General features: G+C 36.0%; 1 protein-coding gene across 3 annotated transcripts in view; it reads left to right on the forward strand.

Moving 5' to 3' along the window:
- Positions 1-348: 348 nt before the first annotated feature.
- The window catches only part of RC3H2 (ring finger and CCCH-type domains 2), a 47,260-nt gene continuing 26,519 nt past the window's right edge, over positions 349-21,089 (forward strand). For 2 of the 3 annotated variants that reach the window (XM_054584419.1, XM_054584420.1), the window contains exons 1-5: positions 386-603; positions 6,767-7,064; positions 9,301-9,418; positions 12,289-12,522; positions 20,761-20,936. In XM_054584419.1, coding sequence (XP_054440394.1) covers positions 6,834-7,064; positions 9,301-9,418; positions 12,289-12,522; positions 20,761-20,936 — 759 coding nt within the window. In that variant the 5' untranslated portion in view covers positions 386-603; positions 6,767-6,833. The other variant, XM_054584418.1, reaches the window with a different exon arrangement.

Genomic DNA, 21,089 nt, shown 5'->3' on the forward strand with positions numbered 1-21,089 from the left:
GAATAGAATGTAATACAGATGGATAAGATTTGCTAAATGGATACCACGCTTTCCACGAGGGGAGTCAGACGGACACTGATTCAAACCAATATTCAAGAGGCTGGCTCAAGGCGCAGATGAATGTGTGGGGAGTTTCCCATAACCCTCTTCGGCTTGCCTAGGCATCTTAGCAGCACCTCCCACGGTACTCCGGGTCTCCCCGGTCACGTGATGGGGGTGTTTCGGCTCCACTAGAGGGAAGCTGATGCGCAGTCCAGGTGGCAGGGGCTACTACGCTCTCTTCCACCGCCCCTACTGCCGGTCCTGCGTGATCTCGCGTGAAGTGGGGAGTATCTTCTCGCGAGAGCTAGGTCAGGCTCCCTCCAGGTCCGCCTCCGTGGTGAGGAGGTGGAGGAGAAGGAGGCGGTGGGAGGAGGAGGAGGAGGCCCCGTCGCGGCCTCCGCCGCCGCCAACGGGGCTGTCCCTGTAGCTCCCGATGGAGTTTGAGGTCGTGAAGCCGCCGCCGAGCTCTGCCCCGGCGAGACGAGGCGCCTCTGTCGCCGAGCCGCGCCGTCGCGGGGCTCCCGGGAGCGGCCCTTAGCGACCCCGCCCGGGCCCCCTCAGGTAGGGCGGGGGCGGGCACGATGCGGCTCGGGCCCCAGTCCGGGTCCCTGGTTCCCTGCGGTCGGGCGGGAGACCGGTCTCAGCCCGGGGCCTGTGCGCTGTCGTTGCCGGTGCCCCGAGGGTTGGGAACTAAGGGCCGCACCTGACACTCGGACCGGGAGTCCGGGGACCAAGGAGGCCCCTCGCCTTGGTTGGGGTTTTTCAATACCGAGGCCTGGCGCAAATGGCCACCTCCTTTCGACTCCGGCCGAGGGGACGTCTCTGACCCCGGAGGAATCCACCCAAGCGAAGGCCAGACTTCCCTTCCCTTTCTACACCAGTTAGTAAGAGGGGGTTTGGAGGAGGCTCTCGAATCCAAGTACTCTCCTAGCTTTTCGGGTTTCTGCCCGGGGGCTTCCCGAGATCCTGATGCAGGGATGGTGGAGGCGAGGAGGGGTAAATAGGGACCCTGGCCAAACAATGCCCTGGGAGGGCTTAACCTCTAGGGAGGGAGATAGCCGGGCCGGAGGGGCTGCTCGGTGGACGTGACGGAGCACTGGCGTGAAACGGAGCCAGGGAATTCTGCTATGGCTTTCTTCTCTCCCTCTTTCATTTTTCCTTCTTGGGGAAGCCTCTTATAAGAGACTCTGCCACCATCTTAGAAGAATGGTAGAAAGCATCTTTGTTTCTCAGATGCAGATCTGCATTTCTCTGTCCTTGGCTTTCGGGAAAGTAGAAGATGAGGGTAGCTGTCATTTACATCTCCGGAATCACAGAAGAGTTTTAAGATACCGGCAGACAGAACCTTGACACCAAAATAGTCTCAAGTAATCACTGACAGAAAGTGGATCTAATCTCAGGATCCCCAACCTGTTTTCTTTCTTTCTTTCTTTCTTTCTTTTTTTTATAACCACCTACGTCCCCTTTTCATTCCTGCTCTCTACTTACCCAGCTCCCTTCTTTTTAATCCTTGTTCCCTTCCACCCGCTGTGATTAGAATGACTTTGTATCCCAAATAAAGTGCTTAAGCAATCTTTTCCATTTTTGTATTAGTCAAACTTCTAAGTTCCAGTAGGAACTTTTGATTAACCCAAGAACACTAATAGTGCTACACTAAATTGCTGTAATTTCCCAAAAGCGAAGAAACAAATGTTTCAATTAGTCCGTGGAGCCTTTTTGTAGTTAAATATACAAATTTAGTTAAGGCTTCTTGAAACATTAAGCGTTCATGGATTCTTCCATTACTACCTTTTATCTCTGTAAAGAGCTACACCACTGTTGTAACATGGCATCCCTTGTCTGTTGTTTACTTCCACACACTCAATTCCTGACAAATACAAAGACCATTACAACCTGTCAAAGACTATTTTTTAATATTGCCAGTTTTTTGGAGATTCATGTTTTAAAAATTGTAGAGTTTGGAAAATTGCTAGAAGAACAAAATGTTAATATTGCAAAAACATGTTGTAATTCAAACTGGCTCCTATTCTTTGAGGATTTAATTGCTGTCGTGTTAATTAGTGGATCCTTTGCGTTACTCCTGATCTATTATTACTATTGTGTTAACCTGACATGCAGGAAGACTTTGTCCTTTTTTTCACATGTTTTCATTAATTCACTTTATGCTTGTGTAATTTGCTATGTCTTTTAGTTTGAAAAAGTTAGCAAAAATTCTTTTGGGAGGGAAAGCATTTTTCTTCATATAGAATTTTATATTCAAAAATAGAACTTATACACTGTGTGTAATACCTAAGGACACTAAATAAACTTACAATAAGGTCTTATCATAATAAATACTTATTATTTTGGACTGAGTTGAAGTTTCACTTTCTGCTGATGAAAAAAAGGAAGCATGAGGTAAAATAAAGCTAGCTGAAAATTTAAAATAATGCTTTGCACCCAGTACCATAACTGTGTAAGTTACCTCTTTATGATCTTCAGGGCTTTCTAGTTTTCTGAAAGCCTTCTTAGGTGTAGATGGGACTTTTCACCTCAAGTTCTCAATAAAAGTTAGTTTTGAGTATTACTTTCTAATTTTAAGGAGAGTTGCATTGTCCAGTACTAACTAGTAGCCACATGTAGCAGTTGAATGCGTGAAATGTGGCGGGTGCGAATTGAGGTGTGCTGACTGTGTAAAGGGCACACTAGATTTTGAAAACTTAGTACAAAGTTTTTTTAAATATCTCAATAATATTTTACATTGATTACATACTGAAGTGATACTTTGGGTAAAATTAGGTTAAAGAAAAGATATTATTAAAACTAATTTCACTCGTTTTTCCCTTTTTTAACGTGACTACTAGAAATTTTTTAATTACTTGTGGCTTGCATTACATTTATATTGGACAGTGCTTTTCTAGAGGATCTCTTCCAAGAAATAAATTATCTGAATTAAAAGAAGACATGAAATCCAAATATTTCCTGATAGAGTATCCTTTTAAGTCAGAATACTCAAAAATTATACACCAGCCATTATTTGGTAGGCAAAAGAAAGTTCCTTCTCAAAAAAGTATTTTTCAAGTCTAGTCAGTCACTAAAGAAGCAAAACTTTATTGGTAATATTAATTAAAATAGAAAATTATTTGATTACTGTTCTCATACTCAAGCCCTGGCCAGGTGGCTCTGTTGGTTGATGTCCTGTGCACCAAAAGGTTGCAGGTTCAATTCCCCCTCAGGGAACTTACCTAGGGTCCCTGCTGGATCCCCGGGAGCATCCGGGAGGGAGCCGATGATTGTTTCTCTCTCCCGTACCCGCTTCCTCTCTATCTAAAAACTCAAACATATCTTTGGGTGAGGATTTTAAAAAAACAAAACAAAAACTTCATACTTAATATAAACCTCAGTTCAATTCTATAGTGGGTTGAAGTAAAACGAGTCAAAGTCTTCCCTAAGTTACATAGACAACAGTCTTTAAAAGTGTAATTCATTTCCTTTTGCTCCAATCCTTTTGATATGTTTGAATGCTTGTTTTAGAACTTACAGACTTCTTTAATTGGTTTTGTTTGTTTTTTAGTTTAAGATCTAAATTATACTTAGGATGTTGTAATATAATTTTTAAGTCCAAAACTAATTAAAGTCCATTTCAGTAGCTTACATTCTTTACATAGGTGAGCTAGAATGAAAAGGAGTATTAATTAACAGGCCTGGGTCCTAATGTTTACATCTTTATAAAGAGAACTGTAAAATACTATATATATTTAAGTTACACGAAAGTGAAAGAGATGTAAGCTTTATTCTGGCATTTTAAAATTAGATGTCATAGTCCTAAACTGCATAATATCATGGCGGTCTGTTATCAGAAAGTGAAAGTACTTAGCTGGTATGCAGTTTGCCCTTAGAGCAGTTTGTAACTTGCATCGTATAAGAGATATCTAATACTCTTCCTATTTATGAGTTAGTATTCACAGCAGGGACTTATAGTCTGAAAAATTGCTTGAGTAAAAAGTATGTTGAGGTCTCACCTTTAATTTAGTGTTTCTCACTTCTATGCTTTACCTTTTTATTCTTCAAATTTTAGTAGCTAGTAACTGAAATCACTTAATACAAATAGTTTAATTAAAATGTTTTCCTTAAGTAGTCCCTTTACATATCCAGAGCTGTGAGCTTTTTAATCCATTTTATTTCAATTTGGGATGTTTTAGGAGCATCTTTAGAATGCATACTTCAATATTAACTATAAATGTTATTAGCAATTTAGGCTTCCACAGATTCAGTAAGTTACTGTGGAATGTATTCCTATAAATTTAGAAGTTTTACAATTAATATATAATCTTAGCTTGCCATTGGTCATTTAGATGCTTTTAAAAAATAAAGACAATAGGCTATCATTTTTGATAATTATAAAAATGTTTTCTAGGTAAATATTTACAAAATGCCTTTTTTAAATAAATGAAAGTCCTATTTTGTCATTACCAGTTAAACATTTTAGTGGACTACATAAACTTCTCTATTTTACATAAATTTATATTTTGTCTTTATCTTTATTGAGGAATCTAGAATTTATTGATAATAGAATTGAGGAAAAACATTTTAAAAACATCAAACCATTCCTTATATAAGGGAAATTTAGTTCATAATTTTCCTGTCAGAAAGTTAGAATCTGACACATAGCAGAAGGAAAATTACAGAGTTACTGTCAAAATTTTGGCAGAATTTGTCTTTTGAAGGTATTAATTAAATTTCTACTAGAAAGTAATATTAAAACATCTGGTGTTTTAAAACTATAAGAGTATTCTGGAATAGTTTGAAACACTTCAAAGTTAATAGATGAAAATACAAAAGATAACTTTTTTTGTTTAGTTCAAACATGAATGTCTTTTTCCCCATTCCTCCCCCCCGCCCCACACTAACTTTACAGCATTTGAGATGATCTTGGAAAACTGTCAGGAAAAAGTATTTGCTACTACTATTTTATTATTAAGTGGCCTCTGATCCCTAACCCCCCAAATTAGCATTTCCAACCAGGTGGCTGTTACTTAAAAAAAAAAAAAAAAAAAAAAAATAGAAGCAGTTGTCTTGTTTTGATAAGTATTTTTATCGGTTCACGTGGCTCTCCATAGTAGATTTAAGATAAAATTTATTCTTCCTCTGAGGCACGTTCCTTGTAAAATTCTTCAGTCTGGTAAGCTGAACATTAAAAATGTTAAATAGTTTCAGGGAGTGATGTGTTCACCTGTGCTCATCTCTAAAGCTGGAAGCCAACTAACTGGTTTTAAAATTGATGGCATTAATAGATGTGGCAATGTATATTAGGTGCATTCCATTAGAGCTGTTTGAGGAAAAGTTTGTATAGGGTGCTTTATACACAGCAATCCCTATAATTAATTTTAACAAGGTACTTTAAAAACCTTAGTTTTTGTGAACATAAAAGCACAATAAAGGCTAATAAAATGTCTTCATTTTGATGTAGAGATAGTGAAGGATCAGTTATGTACCTTTCTGTCTTGAATCTGACTTCATTTTTAAACATGTGATTTCTGGGGAACTAATATATTTGGGTTAGTAAACATTCTTATGAAATAAACCATTGGCTGTTTAATTGCCCTAAATACCTAGATTCCTTGTTCATCAGAGTGTCTTTGTCAGACTTATATAAGTTTAGTATTGGAAGATACAGAAAATTTGTGAAATGTAAAATGTTCAAGTTAGGTATTTAAAAGTTTTAATTAGAGGACAGTATAGTTTTGATACTAAGTATTGTATTTTATTAAAAATTATAGAACAGACAATTTGATCTTAGGAAATAAGAATAAAACTCATGGCTTTTTTTTTCTACGTGCCTTTTAGTCATATGCAAGTATAATTTTTCTCACACTGTAATCATAGCAAAAATATAAATTTGTATTTTTCATTTTTCAATTTAGAATTATTAGATGCTATTATTGTTTTATTTTTCTATACCTCCCTCATTGGACCTGACAGTTTTGGGTAATATATATTTATTAATCACTAAATGATACATTTTTGTTAAAAGTATTGTAGGGAACCACACTCAACATTTGTAAGGCAGTATTTTCTTTTTCTTACTTTGGCAATGTATTTAGAGGTCAGCATCTTTCTTTAATTTCTGGATAAACAACTCTGTCATCATGATGTTCTTTTACACTTTTATTTTCAGTCCATCAGCTTCCTAATCAAGTCCTAACCAGAGATTTCCTCTTTGGTGAAGTTGCCAAGTTGAACGTACATCGTTGACTGACATGGTCATTCAGGTGGCAAAGCTGTTTCTTCACACTTGGTTCACTATGATATTATTTGGATCAATAGTTTGCAAAGTTCACTAACTCTCAGGCCTTACCTTAATATATTTTGGGGTAGTAGATACCCAAGGGAAACACTTTTTTAAAAACCAGCAATGCACATTAATTTGTGTTCCTAAAAATGAGATGTGGAACATTAATCTGCTTATTTGATGTAGTCATTAAAAATACATGAAAGCTCTGATGACTTATTTTAGCAACCAATATAAATATGTTTAGTTGAAAGGAACACTAGTACAATATTGTTTCTGGACAAAATTTCAGAAATTAATTCAGCAAATAGACTTAAAGAGAAAGACACCCAAAACATTTAAATTTATTCACAAGTGTTTTAGGTTTTGAGGCTGTGATGGTTGACTTTACAGTTAGCTCTTGAAAGGTTAATGAGTAATATGTGATTAATTCTTACTTTTGTCCATTTGCAGCTTACAAAACACTACACAGCAAAATAATGATCTGCTAGACTGCTAACCCGAGCATCCAGCTTCCACAATGCCTGTGCAGGCAGCTCAGTGGACAGAATTTCTGTCCTGTCCAATCTGCTATAATGAATTCGATGAGAATGTGCACAAACCCATCAGTTTAGGTTGCTCACACACTGTTTGCAAGACTTGCTTGAATAAACTTCACCGAAAAGCTTGTCCTTTTGACCAGACTGCCATCAACACAGACATTGATGTGCTTCCTGTCAACTTCGCACTTCTCCAGTTAGTTGGAGCCCAGGTGAGCTTTCAAGATTGTACTAATTTGGTATATGTAATAATTATAGAACTTGTTCATTAAGGTGGACAAAGTATGTTTTATGATACTATGTTTGAGACATAAAAAATATTCAGTGTACCTGATTTTCATGATTGTATTCTGCAAAAGATTTTCTTTATGATTTTGCATAAGGATTTATGACATTACTTAATTTTATTATGGTTATGTATTTCTTTGTGTTCAATGCTGTGGTCAAAATTTATGCTTATAAGTAAGTTTGTTTGATAAGATTTTTATATAAGCATACCTAAATATTTATTCACTAGGGATGGTGATATAAGAAGAAACGTAATCAAAGTTTTAGCCAGAAAGCAACCAAATAGAATCCTCAAATGGAGGTTTTTTTGTTTTCTTTTTAATTTCACTTGACCTTTAGGATAGTATTATAGGTGAGAAAATAAGTTCTCCTTAGGGATGTATGTATTGAAAACCATTTTCCAGACCGGCAGTGTCAAATTCTGCAGTTTCTTATGCTCAGGTGCTATAAAATTACTATTCCTTATTTATAATTATTTTATCAAATCAGAACAAGTCTACAGTATTATTGTAATTTTCATTTAATGTGGGCCTGCTTTGTGTAGGTATAATGATAAGCATTCAACATCTATTATTATTAATTTTTGCTGTGGCTTTTCAGGTAGTTATTATCCCCATTTTTACAGGTGAGGAAGAAGATTCTGTATGTCATGCACTACATATTAAAGCGAGAAAGTAAAGATTTTTCTAATTGATCATGTCTTAGAAAATTCAGTGAATTAAAATACCCCATTGTATAGTATGTTTGAATTTGAAGTTTTCCTTTTAAAGCACGGCCTTTCTTCTCAATGTTCATAATCCAGTTAGAAATTCTGAAATCCAAATGCATCTATAATCAGTAGTGTGTCATAATTTAATTGGCAACATTTTTTTCCTAATGATGCCTTTTGCAAACAGTGGCATCTTAGATCCAAAAATACCGTAGACTTTTTGTAATAATACCAGCTACCATTTATTTAGCATTTGCTATAGGTCAGGTATTGGGTTTTGTCTTTTAAATAAATGTTATCTGGGTTGGTCCTAAAAATAGGCTGTAGGTTATACAGTGTGATTTATCTCTTCAGGCTCATCTACTGCTACTGTTCTCAGTCTTTCTGCTTAAGCCACACTGGCCTCCTAGTCAGTTGTTAAGTATGCCCATAAGTATTCCCACCTGAGTGCTTTTGTAGTGACAGTTAATCTTTGCATAGAATGCTCATTCCTTCTCCTCTTTTAAGTCTTTCTTCAAATGTACTGATTTCCAAGGAAGGCCTATCCTGACCATCCCCTTAAAATTGCAGCCTCTCTCTCGCACTCCCAATTCCCCTTATTCTTGTTCTATAATTTTTACTGATTACCTTCCATCATACATATTTTTTATATACTGGCTGCTTTCTCTCTTATTCGCTAGAATGTAAGCTCCAAAAAGGTACGAAATTTTTTCCATTTAGCTCACTGATAGGTACCTACTGCCTAAAACTGTGCTTGGCATATGGTAGGCACTCCATAAATATAAATATTTGTTGAGTTAAATTGAATTTTTATAATGGTACAATAAAATAGGGATTTTTATCTTTGTAGATAGGGAAAACATGACTTAGAGCAGTTAAATAATTTACTGAGGATGACTTGTATTAGTGGCAGAACTGCAGCTTTGGCCTTTCATTGAGAATACTGTGTCTTGTGGTGCTTATATTCTAGCAAGGGGGGACAGTAAATATATTAAGTACATGATAAGGAACTAAGTGCTAAGGGGGAAAAAATCCTTGTCCTTATTTTCTACTTATCGTTTTGAAATACTTTTAGAAAAAGTTGCAAAAAATATGTGGAGAACCTGTATAACTTTCTGGAGCTTTCCCTAATATTAACATCTCTCAAAATTATGGTATAGTTATCAACCCCAAGAAATTAACATTGATACAATACTATTAACTGCCTGCTTCTTTTTTTCATTCATTAATTCACCTAGCTCCTGCTATTAAGTATGGTATTTTTGATTCTTGGAAAGCAGATTGACTAGGTGTTTGGCTTTAATTTTATTTAAACTACTTTGATGTATGTCTCTGTGCTATAATTTTATCCTCACCAAGATTATTATCAAATATATAAATACATATATCTGTATTTATATACTTACATAAATGGATAAATGTATTTCTTCAATTATTTTGTTTCTTTTTAGGTACCAGACCATCAGTCAATCAAGTTAAGTAATCTAGGTGAGAACAAACACTATGAAGTTGCAAAGAAATGTGTTGAAGACTTGGCACTCTACTTAAAACCACTAAGTGGAGGTAAAGGTAAGTTCCTAAAAAGTGTTTTTACTGGTGAGAGAACTTGGTAACAAATAGTTTGCTTTGACAGATATGATGCTGATACCTTGATAACCATTTTGAGTTTTGGAAAATGAGTTTGCTTGGAGAGATCTTGGAAAACATTTTGATTGTAAACATTTATTATATTATTTTCTGAAAATAAGCAATATTGTTATTCATTTAAGAATTAGACACATAACATACTGAGTTTTATGTAATATTTGTATTTATTGATTAAATTAATAGTGCTATAGCAGAATATTAATTTTGATAAGCCCTATTAAGATAGTTTTATTTTTCTTATATTAATTCAATCATTTATCAAATTTTATTGAGCACTTCAGTGGTTACCGTCCCTGTCTTCACAGAGCCTGCAGTCTATTGGGGGAGATAGGCGTGTAAATTCAGTAAATTATGTTAAGTTCTGTGGCAGAGGTGAAATTCTGTTTGTATAGGACTGCTTACCCAGTGGTTAGCAATTCACAGATGTAATAAAGTGTTGAATGAAAAAATCAATCAATCATTTATTTTGTACCTCTTCTATGCTTTGCATTGTTTGGTATTTTGTACATAGGGATTTTTTTGAGAGACTTACCCTGTCCGTCTCATTCATTCATTGAACAGATAACTAAAGAGCATGTAGTAAGTACCAGGCACGATTTTGGTACTTGAGATACATGATTAAATATGCATATCCTCGTAGCAGTTATGTTCAGAACAGGGAGAACATATAATAAACCATAAGTAAAGTTTAAAAAAACAAATTATGTAGTATGTTATAAATGATAATTGCTATAATTGCTATGGAAAGAAAATAATACATTTAGAGGGATCAGAAATGTCAGGGTGAGGGGAGAAGGACAGATTGCAATTTGAAAAAAGATAATTAGTATAGACCTCAGTAAGAACGCTTTTGAACCTGAGATGAAAGGGGTGAGGTAGTTAGCTAATGCAGGTTCCTGTGAAAAGACTGTTTCAGGCAGAGGGAATAGCAGAGTCCCCAGGGCATGCATAGTATCTTCAAAGAACAAAACAGAAAAGTGAGGGAGAGAACAGTGAGATAGAAGAAAGAAACAGTGAGGCCAGATGCTTAGACTTACAGGCCATTTTAAAGACTAGAGCTTTTACTCTGAGTGAAACTGGCAAGTCACACCAGAGTTTTGAGCAGAGGAGTGACACAATCTGACTAATGTTAAAAGGATCATTCTAGCTGCTCTGTTGAGAATTCAGTATAAAAGTCAAGGTTATGAGTTAATACTCAGTGAAGGTGGTGAGACTTGATAGTCTGGATATATTTTGAAGGTAGGGCTAAGAGGCTTTCCTAAATTATTGGATATAGGGCATGAGAGAAAGAGTAGAGTCAAGTATGACTGTTGGGTTTGAGGACTGAGCTCAAGAAAAGAAAGGTTGTGATCAATTTAGATAAGGGATACCATAGGGAGATCAGGTTTAGATAGGAAGATTTGGGGGTTAATTTTGGCCATGTTAAGTTTGAGGTGTTAGATCTTCACTTGAGTGCTATTGAGTAACTGGTTGGTATATATTAAAGAATGAGGTATAGGAGCTATAACTTTGGGAGTCATTGACATATGGATGGTATTTAATGCAGTAAGACTAAATGAGATCACCTAAGTAGTGAGTATAGAGGAGAAAATGAAAACTGGGCCCTGAGGCCCTTTAACATTCAGAAGAAAAGAAGTCGCCCTGGCCAGGTGACTTGGTTGGAGTGCTGTGTTGTCCTGTACACCAAAAGGTTGCAAGTTTGATTCTTGGTCAGGGCACATACTTAGGTTGCAGGTTCAATCCCCAGTTGGGGAACGTGCGAGAGGCAACCAACCCATGTCTCTCTCTCTCTCCCCCTCACCCTGCCTCCAAAATCAATAAAGTCCTCAGTGAGGAATTTAAAAAAAAAAAGGCAGGAAAAAAAACACAAAATCAGAAAGTAAGACTGGAAAAAGAAAAAGAAAAAAACACAAAGAAAATGTGGTGTCTAGAAAGCCACGCAAAGCAAAGTGTTCAAAGAAGTCAAGAATGATATTTGTGTTGAGTGCCCTTGCAAGTAAGATAAGGATTGAGAATTGGCCATTGATTTAGCAAAGTAGAAGAAATTGTCATGACAAGTAGTTTTGGTCAAGGGATAATTGCAAACACTTAATTGGAATAGGTTTTAAAGATTGTGGAGAAAGGAATTGGAGATAGTGAATATAGATGATTTAGAGGACTTTATATAAAAAGGAGGAAGGAAATGGGGCAGAGCTGGTAGAAGAGGGATAAATAAAGATTTGTCTTTAAGATGAAAGAAATAAAGCTTGCTTGTTCTTATTAATGCTGATGGAAATGATCAAGTGGGAAGGGAAAAATTGATATGGGAGAGAGACAAGAATTGCTGGAGTGGTATCCTTGGGTCAGGAAAAGGTATTAGGACCTAAGATCTTGCCATTAAGCAGTGTTCTTAATGTCTTGTATATAAAATAAAAAGAGTTGTTAATAATCATTGCTTTCAGATTAAATTTTTCATTCATTCTACTTTATATTTGCCTTCAGTAGTTTTAGTAGACACTAAATAAACAGACTAAATAAACCAACGGTACTCTCTTTTGAGGGATACATATAACTCAGAGAACAGAATACCTAAATACAATTTGAAGTGACTAAGAATTAGGCTCCTATTACCACAGAATAGTAATAAACAGACACAGATTGATTTTTTTTTTTTTTTTTTAAAGCAAGGAAGTTACCTTACAGGGGACTCATTAAGTATTGTGGCTTAATAGTTAAATACAAATAATAAAAATTGGCTTGTCTTTTTTAATTGAAAAAACTTTAGTTTTCTTTGTTTCCTTTTTTCTCTAAAGGTGTAGCTAGTTTGAACCAGAGTGCACTGAGCCGTCCAATGCAGAGGAAACTGGTGACACTTGTAAATTGTCAACTGGTAGAGGAAGAAGGTCGTGTAAGAGCCATGCGAGCAGCCCGTTCACTTGGAGAAAGAACTGTAACGGAACTAATATTACAGCACCAGAACCCTCAGCAATTGTCTGCCAACTTATGGGCTGCTGTCAGGGCTCGAGGATGCCAGTTTCTAGGGCCAGGTAAGATAGATCACGATCTTGCCTTTCTTATTGGTTATCAAGGCTAGAGGATGCCAATTTCTAGAGGTAGGTGAGAGTCCCCAGACTCAACCTATCTTTATTTATACATACAAAGCTTGACATAATCAAAGATAAACAAGCCAGTTTTTGTTGATGTACTCTATATGATAGACAGTGCTATAGTGTTCTAGCATAAATTTCTCATTGAATCCTTGGTGTCCATAAGAAGAGGTGCCACAGATCCAACTTTACAAATAGAAAGCAGAGTTAGAGAGAGACCTAAGATAACACAGGTGGTAAGTAAAGGAGAAGTAAACTTTTTTAAATGGAAAAAAAAAAACCCAACAAAAAATTCTTGTTTTTAAAAATTGGGAAACATAGAAAATTTTTTTTTTAAAGGAGCATCAAGGATGATTTCTTTATGGTTACTACCATTTACATTTTGTTTAAAAAATCTTTACCTATACCAAGGTTATGATGTACTTTCCTGTGCTATCTTAGGGAAGCTTTATTTTTTTAAAGGAAAACTTTTTAATAAGTGGCATTTGGACTAATGAATAAACATGTGGAAAAGATAAAATTGGATGAATTCCTTATACTCTCCATCGGTCCATAAGTTCCAAATAGGTCAGAAGTACTTACGATTAAAGTATACAAGAAATAAAACAAACACAAGAGTGAATTCCTTTATAACCTAGGAGTAATAAACACTTATTGACTCCAAATCCAGAAGCAACAGGGGAGAAGATTGATATTTGAATATATAATTTTTTTAAAACTTACATCATAAAAGAAATCATAAGTAAAATTTTAAAAATGACAGACTTGGAAAAATATTTGTATTATTCACATGTAAAAAACACTGATAAAACTAATATAGAAGGTACTTGTAAAAACTCGAAAATACCAACCACCCAACTGAAAAATTGACAAAAGATATATATATAGCAAATTCATAGGAAAAAAGTAATGTAAGTGGCCCTCACACATATAAAAAGATACTGAGTTTCATGTTAAGAGAAATATACATAATATTATACTGAAATACTATCTCTCACCTCTCAGATTGGCAGAATTCAAGAGTTTGACAATATACAAGGTCTGTCCAGAAGGTATCCAGCCATGTAATGTGAAAAATAGAGATATTTCTTGAAGAAGATACAAAAAATATTGTATGTAGGACAGTGACGCTTCAATCCCCTTCAAAATTAGGCACCTTGGGACCTCACACAGTTCTCCCAGTCTCCATCAGCTGCCCCGTCATATTTTCTTGAATTTCATCAACAGTCTGAAATCTCTTCTCTTCCAAAGGTGATTTTGGTTGTGGGAAAAGGCTGAAGTCACAGGGCACCAAATCTGGGCTGTAGGTGGGGCTGAATTACTTGGGTGATTTGATGTTTTGCCAAAAAACTCCATAAGATATGATGCATAGGGCGCTTTGTCATGATGAAGCTCCCGATCTCCAGTTAGCTGCTATGCTCATAGCCATAGCTTCTGAATCATCCAGATAGTGTCCACAGAGGAGTGTTTAAGCCTAACACAAAATTTGATGCAGATTCATTGCTATACTCAGTCATTTTGAATGCTACAGCCACACAGTACACATTCTCACTCAGTGGTTTGTACCACCCCCACTGACTAGTGCAATGAAGTCGTCATTGGTCATGCGTGTGCATTCCAGTCCACCCTCCTTGGCTGCCAGATTATATCGATGTCATGCAAACCATTCTTGTTATATTAACGATGGCTGGACTTTCTCCAGACAGATCTCTCTTGTCAGAGCTGTGAAAAAACGGGTGCTTTCATCCAGTAGTGGTGGGAATGCAAAGTGGTACAAACTTTAGAGAACTTTGGCAATATCTGGCAGTATCACTTATGCATTTACCTTTTGGCCTCAACAGTCCCACTTCTAGGAATCTATCCCAAAGATACAGCAAAAAATACAGGATGCGTCTATTTATAACAGCAAACACCTGAAGCCACCTGAATTTCTATGAATAGGAGACTGGTTTAATAGTCTGGTATATCTTTCTAATGGAATTCTGTGCCACTGTTGTAAGGAATGAAGAAGGCGTATATGTTCTACTAGGGTGTGATCTCTGGATCCATTAAGTTAAAAAATAAAAACAAGGTGCAAATAGTGTGCTTATTTTGGTACCTTTTACCTAAGAAAGTGAGAGAGATACAATTATTATTTGTTTATATTTTCCAAAGAAACAATGGTAGAAAAAATTAAAAATAATAAACTCACATAGAGGAGGAAAAAACCAGGAGAAAGTAGACAGGGATGGAAGCTAGACCTCACTGAATGTAACTTGTTTTGTACTTTGGACCCATATAAATGTTTTATGTAACTATAAAACAAATTTTAGCTATTAGTAAAAGTACATTTTAAAAATTTAAATAAAATGAGTAAAATCAATACCTAAAAAAATTAAAAAGATAAACATCTAGTTGGTAGCACATTCACCAGGAAGGAATTCTTTCAGGTGACTTTAGAGTACATCATTTTGATTTTTATATCCCTAGTGGTATATGTAATCCTAAATTGTATTCACTCATCATACTATTGATAATTCTATTGATACTTTGTTAATGCCATCAGGAAGCAAGATTTTCAGTATTTTTAAAAAGGTACAGGTATGAAATATAAGAATTTATGTAAAAATTCTGTAGTCTTTACATTTGAATTGGCAGTGTAAGTACAGACTCATTCATTTTTCTTTTTCTAAAAAGAACCTATTCCCTAAGTCTGTCCACTGAAAAGACTTAGAAGCAATGAATAGCCACATTGCTATTCACTGGGTAAAAGGCCACTCAGATTGCGGCCTTTAATAAATACCATTTACCACTAAAAAGAAGCAGGGCTCTTTGGATATGGTAGAAAAAAACAAGAGCCAGGGAAGTCTTGTGCTGGAAAGCAAAACAGCTATCAAAAAACCAGTGGAATCTTGTCAAAAGGACATAGAAATTATTTTGAAGGGGCTCCCACTGGACAAACAGGATAATTTGAATATCAGAATGAATAATGACTAAAAGGTTTGAAACATAAAATATGAGGAGGACTAAAAAAAAAACCGGAATTATTTTCTGAATGGTAGGCCCCTAGTACAGACTTCTCCCACTAGGTGAGTGTCGTAGGAACCCATCTGTATCAGTGTACCAGCTGGCCTTGGGGGAGGCTGTTTGGCCTTGGTGAATTTTTTTGAATACTCTTTCAATGCATTCACCCATTTCGTGATGGGTGATTTACAAGTGCACACTGTGGTGAGTGTTCAGCAGTTTTTGACCTAAAACGGCATCACCCCTGTGCCCCACCCTCCCTGTTTAACTAATGTTGCCCGGAGTGATTTTTGTTTGTTTCCCTGGTTGAAAAAAGTCCTCAAAGGGAATGTTTGGCCAGTGTGGAAGAGATGAAACAAAAAAGGGCAGAAGCACTAAAAGGCATCAAAATTGATGAGTTTGAGAACTTTTGAGCAGTTGAAAAATTGTCTAAATAGGTGGGAGTTGCATCAAATAGAGAGTACGTCGAAGGTGAATGAAGTTTAAACATGTAAGAATAAATACACACAAATTTTTATAAATAAATTCCAGGTTTTGGGAGGTCTTCCCCCCCATATAAAAATCCTTGATTTTGTAATGATAATGCAGAAAAAACTAATTGGTTATCTTTGGCAGTTGCCTGGGTCCAAACACAGTAGTCTAAAAATTTGAAAAAGCCTGGAAAAATATTAAGCATTTTTTCTTCCTTTGCAAACTGTTTTCAAGGACATTTTCTCAGGATGTGAAGGGTAGGTTCCTCTTTTAGCTAATACGTTTAGAAATTGTTAAAATTAGTTGTAGCTGGTGTGGCTCAGTGGATTGAGTGCCAGCCTGTGAACCAAAGGGTCACTGGTTCAATTCCCAGTGTGCCTGCGTTGCGGGCCAGGTCTCCAGCGGGGAGCACATGAGAGGCAACCACATATTGGTGTTTCTCTCCCTCTGTTTCTCTCTCCCTCCCCCTCTCTAAAAATAAATAAAATCTTAAAAAAAAAAAAAGAAATTGTTAAAATTAGAAAAATCGCCAATTTGCAACACCAAAGCGAGTTAATGGGTGTAGGTAAGAATTATTAGTGCTTGTCAAAACCATGAGATGAAAGGTTGCTGGGAAAATGTATAATAGATGGATAAGCCCTGAATCTGCTGATCAATCTTATTATTAAAAGAGAGACAACCTGGCTTTATGTATTTTGTGATGTGATGCATGGAATAAGAAATATGTTTGAAAAAACAACCACATTCTGTACCTACTCAAGCCTTTAGTTTACATGAAACAGATAAAGGACATTTTAAAATACTATAAGCCTTATAGTATTTTAAGCCTTAAAATACTATAATACTATAAGTATTAAAATACTATAAGCCAAATCAAGAATGTAGGAATTTATTGAGAAAAGTGATCATTTTTTCAACAAATAAACTGGATTTTCCTTTAAATAGAAGGGTGGAGTGTGGGGAAGAATTGATATAGATCTTCTTTTTAAGTTATTTTTTTAAGCTTGAGGCATATGGACTTACTTGGATATTTAAAGAAACTATAAGAAATTTTTGAGACAACAGGGGGAAATTCAACATGGACTGGATATTAGATGATATTAAGGAAATACAGTACTTTTTTTTTAGATGTGGTAATGGTGTTATATGAAATTTGAAAAAAATCCTCATGTGTCAGAAATACATACTTAATTATTTAAGGATGAAATGCTATGTCATCTGGGATTTACTTTAAGAACACTTCAGCCCAAAACAAACTAGAAAAATGGGTAAGGAGTTACATGAAACCTTACTGGTAATAACTATGTTATGGGTGCGTGTTAGCTCTACTTTTGTGTATGTTTAAAATTTTCCATAATACAAAGTTAAGTTGGAAAATGATTTTCTAAAAAAGATTCTATTTATTTATTTTTAGAGAGGGGAAAGGAGAGAGAAAGAGTGGGAGAGAAACATAAATGTGTGGTTGCATCTCACGCACCCCGTGCTGGGGACCTGACCCGCAACCCAGGCACGTACCCTACCCTGGTGACCCTTTGATTCGTAGGCTGGAGCTCATTCCACTGAGCCACCCCAGCAAGGGCTGAAAAATGATTTTTAAAATCCACATTTAAATATAATTTAAGAATGCTACCTTCAGATATCTCCTCATGTTTATTACTTAGCTAATAAGCTCTAGACTAGGTATCAAATATCCTTTGTTCTACAACTCAACAATAGAAAGACAAACAACCTAATTAAAAAATGGGCCAAGGGCTTGAATAGACATTTTCCTTAAGAAGATACACAGTTGGCCCAAAAACAAATGAAAAGATGCTCAATGTCATTAGTTGTTAAGGAAATGCAAGTCGAAATCACAGTGAGATGCCACTTCACACTCAGTAGATTCTCCATAATTTTATTTATTTTTTTAAAATTTATTTTTATTTATTTTTAGAGAGGGGGAAGGGAGGGAGAAAGAGGGAGAGGAACATCAATGTGTGATTGCCTCTCATGCTCTCCCTACTGGGGGCCTGGTCTACAACCCAGGCATGTGCCCTGACTGGGAATCGAACTGGTGACCCTTTGGTTCGCAGGCTGGCACTCATCCATTGAGCTACACCAGCCAGGACAGTTCTCCGTAATTTTTAAAATGGAAAATTAAAGTGTTGATGAGGGTGTGGGGAACTTGGGAATGTAAAATGGTGCAGCCTCTGTGGAAAATAATTTGGCAGTTCCTCCAAAAGTTAAAACACAGAATTACCTACCATATGACCCAGCAGCTCCATTTTTAGTTGCATACCCAGAAGATTTGAGAACAGGCATTTTAAACTAATACTTGTACACAAATGTTTATAGCAGCATTATTCACAATAATCAAAGGTGGAAACAATCCAGATAAACAAAAATGGTAGGTCCATAAGTAGGATATTATTCAGCCATAGAAAGGAATGAAAACTGGTACTTGCTACAGTGTAGATGAACATCAAAAATATTATGTTAAGTGAGAGAAGCCAGAAAAAAAGATTACATACTCTATGATTCTATTCATGTAAAACATCCACAAAAGTAAATTCAGTAGGAATCACACATCCCACACATCAGGCTACCGGGTTGCCAGAGGCTGAAGGCAGAGAGTATGGGGAGTGATGACTTAATGGCTATGGTATTCCTTTGAGGTGATGAAAATGTCTGAGCACTAGATAGAATTAGTTGATGGTTGTGCAATATGGTAAGTTGTGATTTAAAATGATTTCCTCTATGTTACAGGAATTTCACCTTGCAGGTTTGGTCCCCAGTCAGGGCGAGAGGCAACCAATCAACATTTCTCTCCCTTTCTTTCTCCCTCCTTTTCCCCTGTCTAAAAATGAATAAATAAAATATTTTTTAAAAAGTCCTTGGTTCTCATTACAGTTTTGCCGCTACCTAGTTTTTAACCTTGGCCTAGTCCCTTAACTTCTCTGGACTTCAATTCCTCATTTGGAAAAAAAGGGTGTTGAGTTTTAATCTGGATTCTAGATGATCTCTCAGCTCTAAAGTTCCATTCTTGTAATAGAGAACCAATGTATTTTTAACTTCCAATTTTGAAATAATTTCATATTTACCAGAATTGTAAGAATAATGCAGAAGCCCTGGCTGGATAGCTCAGTTGGTTAGAGTGTGTCCCAGTATACTAGGGTTGCAGGTTCAATCCCTGGTCAAAGCATGAATGCATAAGTAGGTAGAACAACAAATAGATGTTTTTCTTTCTCTCGATCCCTGCCACCTCCTTCCCCCTCTCTAAAATCAATAATTAAAAAAAAGATAATACAGAGAATTCCTGTGTACTTTATAATCCACATTCACTAGTTTTAATTTGCTGTATTTGTTATATTCATTCTTTTCTCTTTTTTGAACCATTCAAAAGTAGGTTGCATATTTCATGCCCCTTTACCCATTCATCCTTAAGTGTATTTCCTAGAAACAAAGATACTGTTTTATATAACAACAGTGCATTCATCAATTTCAGGAAATTTAACATTGATACAATATTACAATCTATAGTTTATATTCCAGTTATCCCAAGGGTGTCTTTCATGGCATTTATTTTCATCCATTTATTTTCTAAATGTTTCCCTGGCTGGAAAGCAACATAAATTAATACTTTTAGATAAGGCATCCAGAGGCTAATATCACTTTAAAATTATATACAAAATAGTTCTGACAGGCAAAGTAACAGTCTCATGCCTTAAAAAAAATTACCATTTATAAGATACTGTGTGTCTTTAACATGTTATTTAATTGTCAGAGTATCTCTGTGTGTTTTATAAATGAGGCCTTTTTTTTTCCCCTTCATCATTGTCCAGCACATCCACACTGCATACTCTAAGTGTCTATTAGTCACTTATTAACTGCCTTGGTTATTAGACTATTGAGGTGTCTTCACTGCTTGCGTTCAGTTAATCCTTAGAGTAGACTGACATTGTCATAATGCCTGTGTCATTCCATCTCACTTCATCTCATCATGTAGGCATTGTATCATCTCATATCTTCACAGGAAGGATGAGTATAGTACAATAAGATATTTTGAAAAAGAGACCATGTTCACAAAACTTTTATTACAGTATATTGATTTAATTGTTATATTACATTTTTGTTTATTTTTGTTAATCTGTTACTGTACCTAGTTTATAAATTAAACTTTATCATAGATATGTATGTATGTACAGCAGGTTCTTGAATAACATTTCGTTGAACATTGTTTCATTATAGTGATGAGATGTAGGAGGAACGTAGCTCTTGTTTGTATCAGTTAGCCTATGGTAAAACTGGTTTCATCCTAGGTTTTGCTTAACGTTTCAAAACCTATTGATGGTGTTAAGTGAGGGCTTATTGTGTAGGAAAAACAAAATACAGTTGTATTATATAATAATACAATAATAAATAATAATACAAGGATAACCTGTGTTTTGTGTATTCACAACTGTAAACCTACTTTTGCTCAACCCTCTACATAAGATTCAGTACTATCCATGGTTTCAGGCATCTACCTGAGGGTCTTAGAATGTATCTCCTGCAGGTAAGGAGGGACTACGTATTTTTTAGGTAAACTGTGTAGCGATGTCTTTTTTTTGTGCTAATTAAATGCAGACTGTGGAAAATGAACCACTGTAAACTAATACCAAGAAAATCTGTGACAGATAGGATCTGCAGGGTTTCTCATTTATCATTAACTCATGTTTCTTCCAGCTATGCAAGAAGAGGCCTTGAAACTGGTGTTGCTGGCTTTAGAAGATGGTTCTGCTCTCTCAAGAAAAGTTCTGGTACTTTTTGTTGTGCAAAGACTAGAACCAAGATTTCCTCAGGCATCCAAAACAAGTATTGGTCATGTTGTGCAATTACTGTATCGAGCTTCTTGTTTTAAGGTAGGTAGTATGCAACCTTCTAAATATTACATGCCTGTATGTGAGACAGAGACTTCCTGGAATGGTTGTTAACCTGTTTAGAGGCCCCCACAAACGGAGACTGTTTACAGGAGTTGAAGGGAAACTTTTCCTTCTGCATTGATTGCATCTGTG

This window comes from Pteronotus mesoamericanus, unplaced genomic scaffold (genome assembly GCF_021234165.1).
Source record: "Pteronotus mesoamericanus isolate MK-2021 breed Mesoamerican mustached bat unplaced genomic scaffold, CSHL_Meso_final contig_78, whole genome shotgun sequence".
NCBI lineage: Eukaryota > Metazoa > Chordata > Mammalia > Chiroptera > Mormoopidae > Pteronotus > Pteronotus mesoamericanus.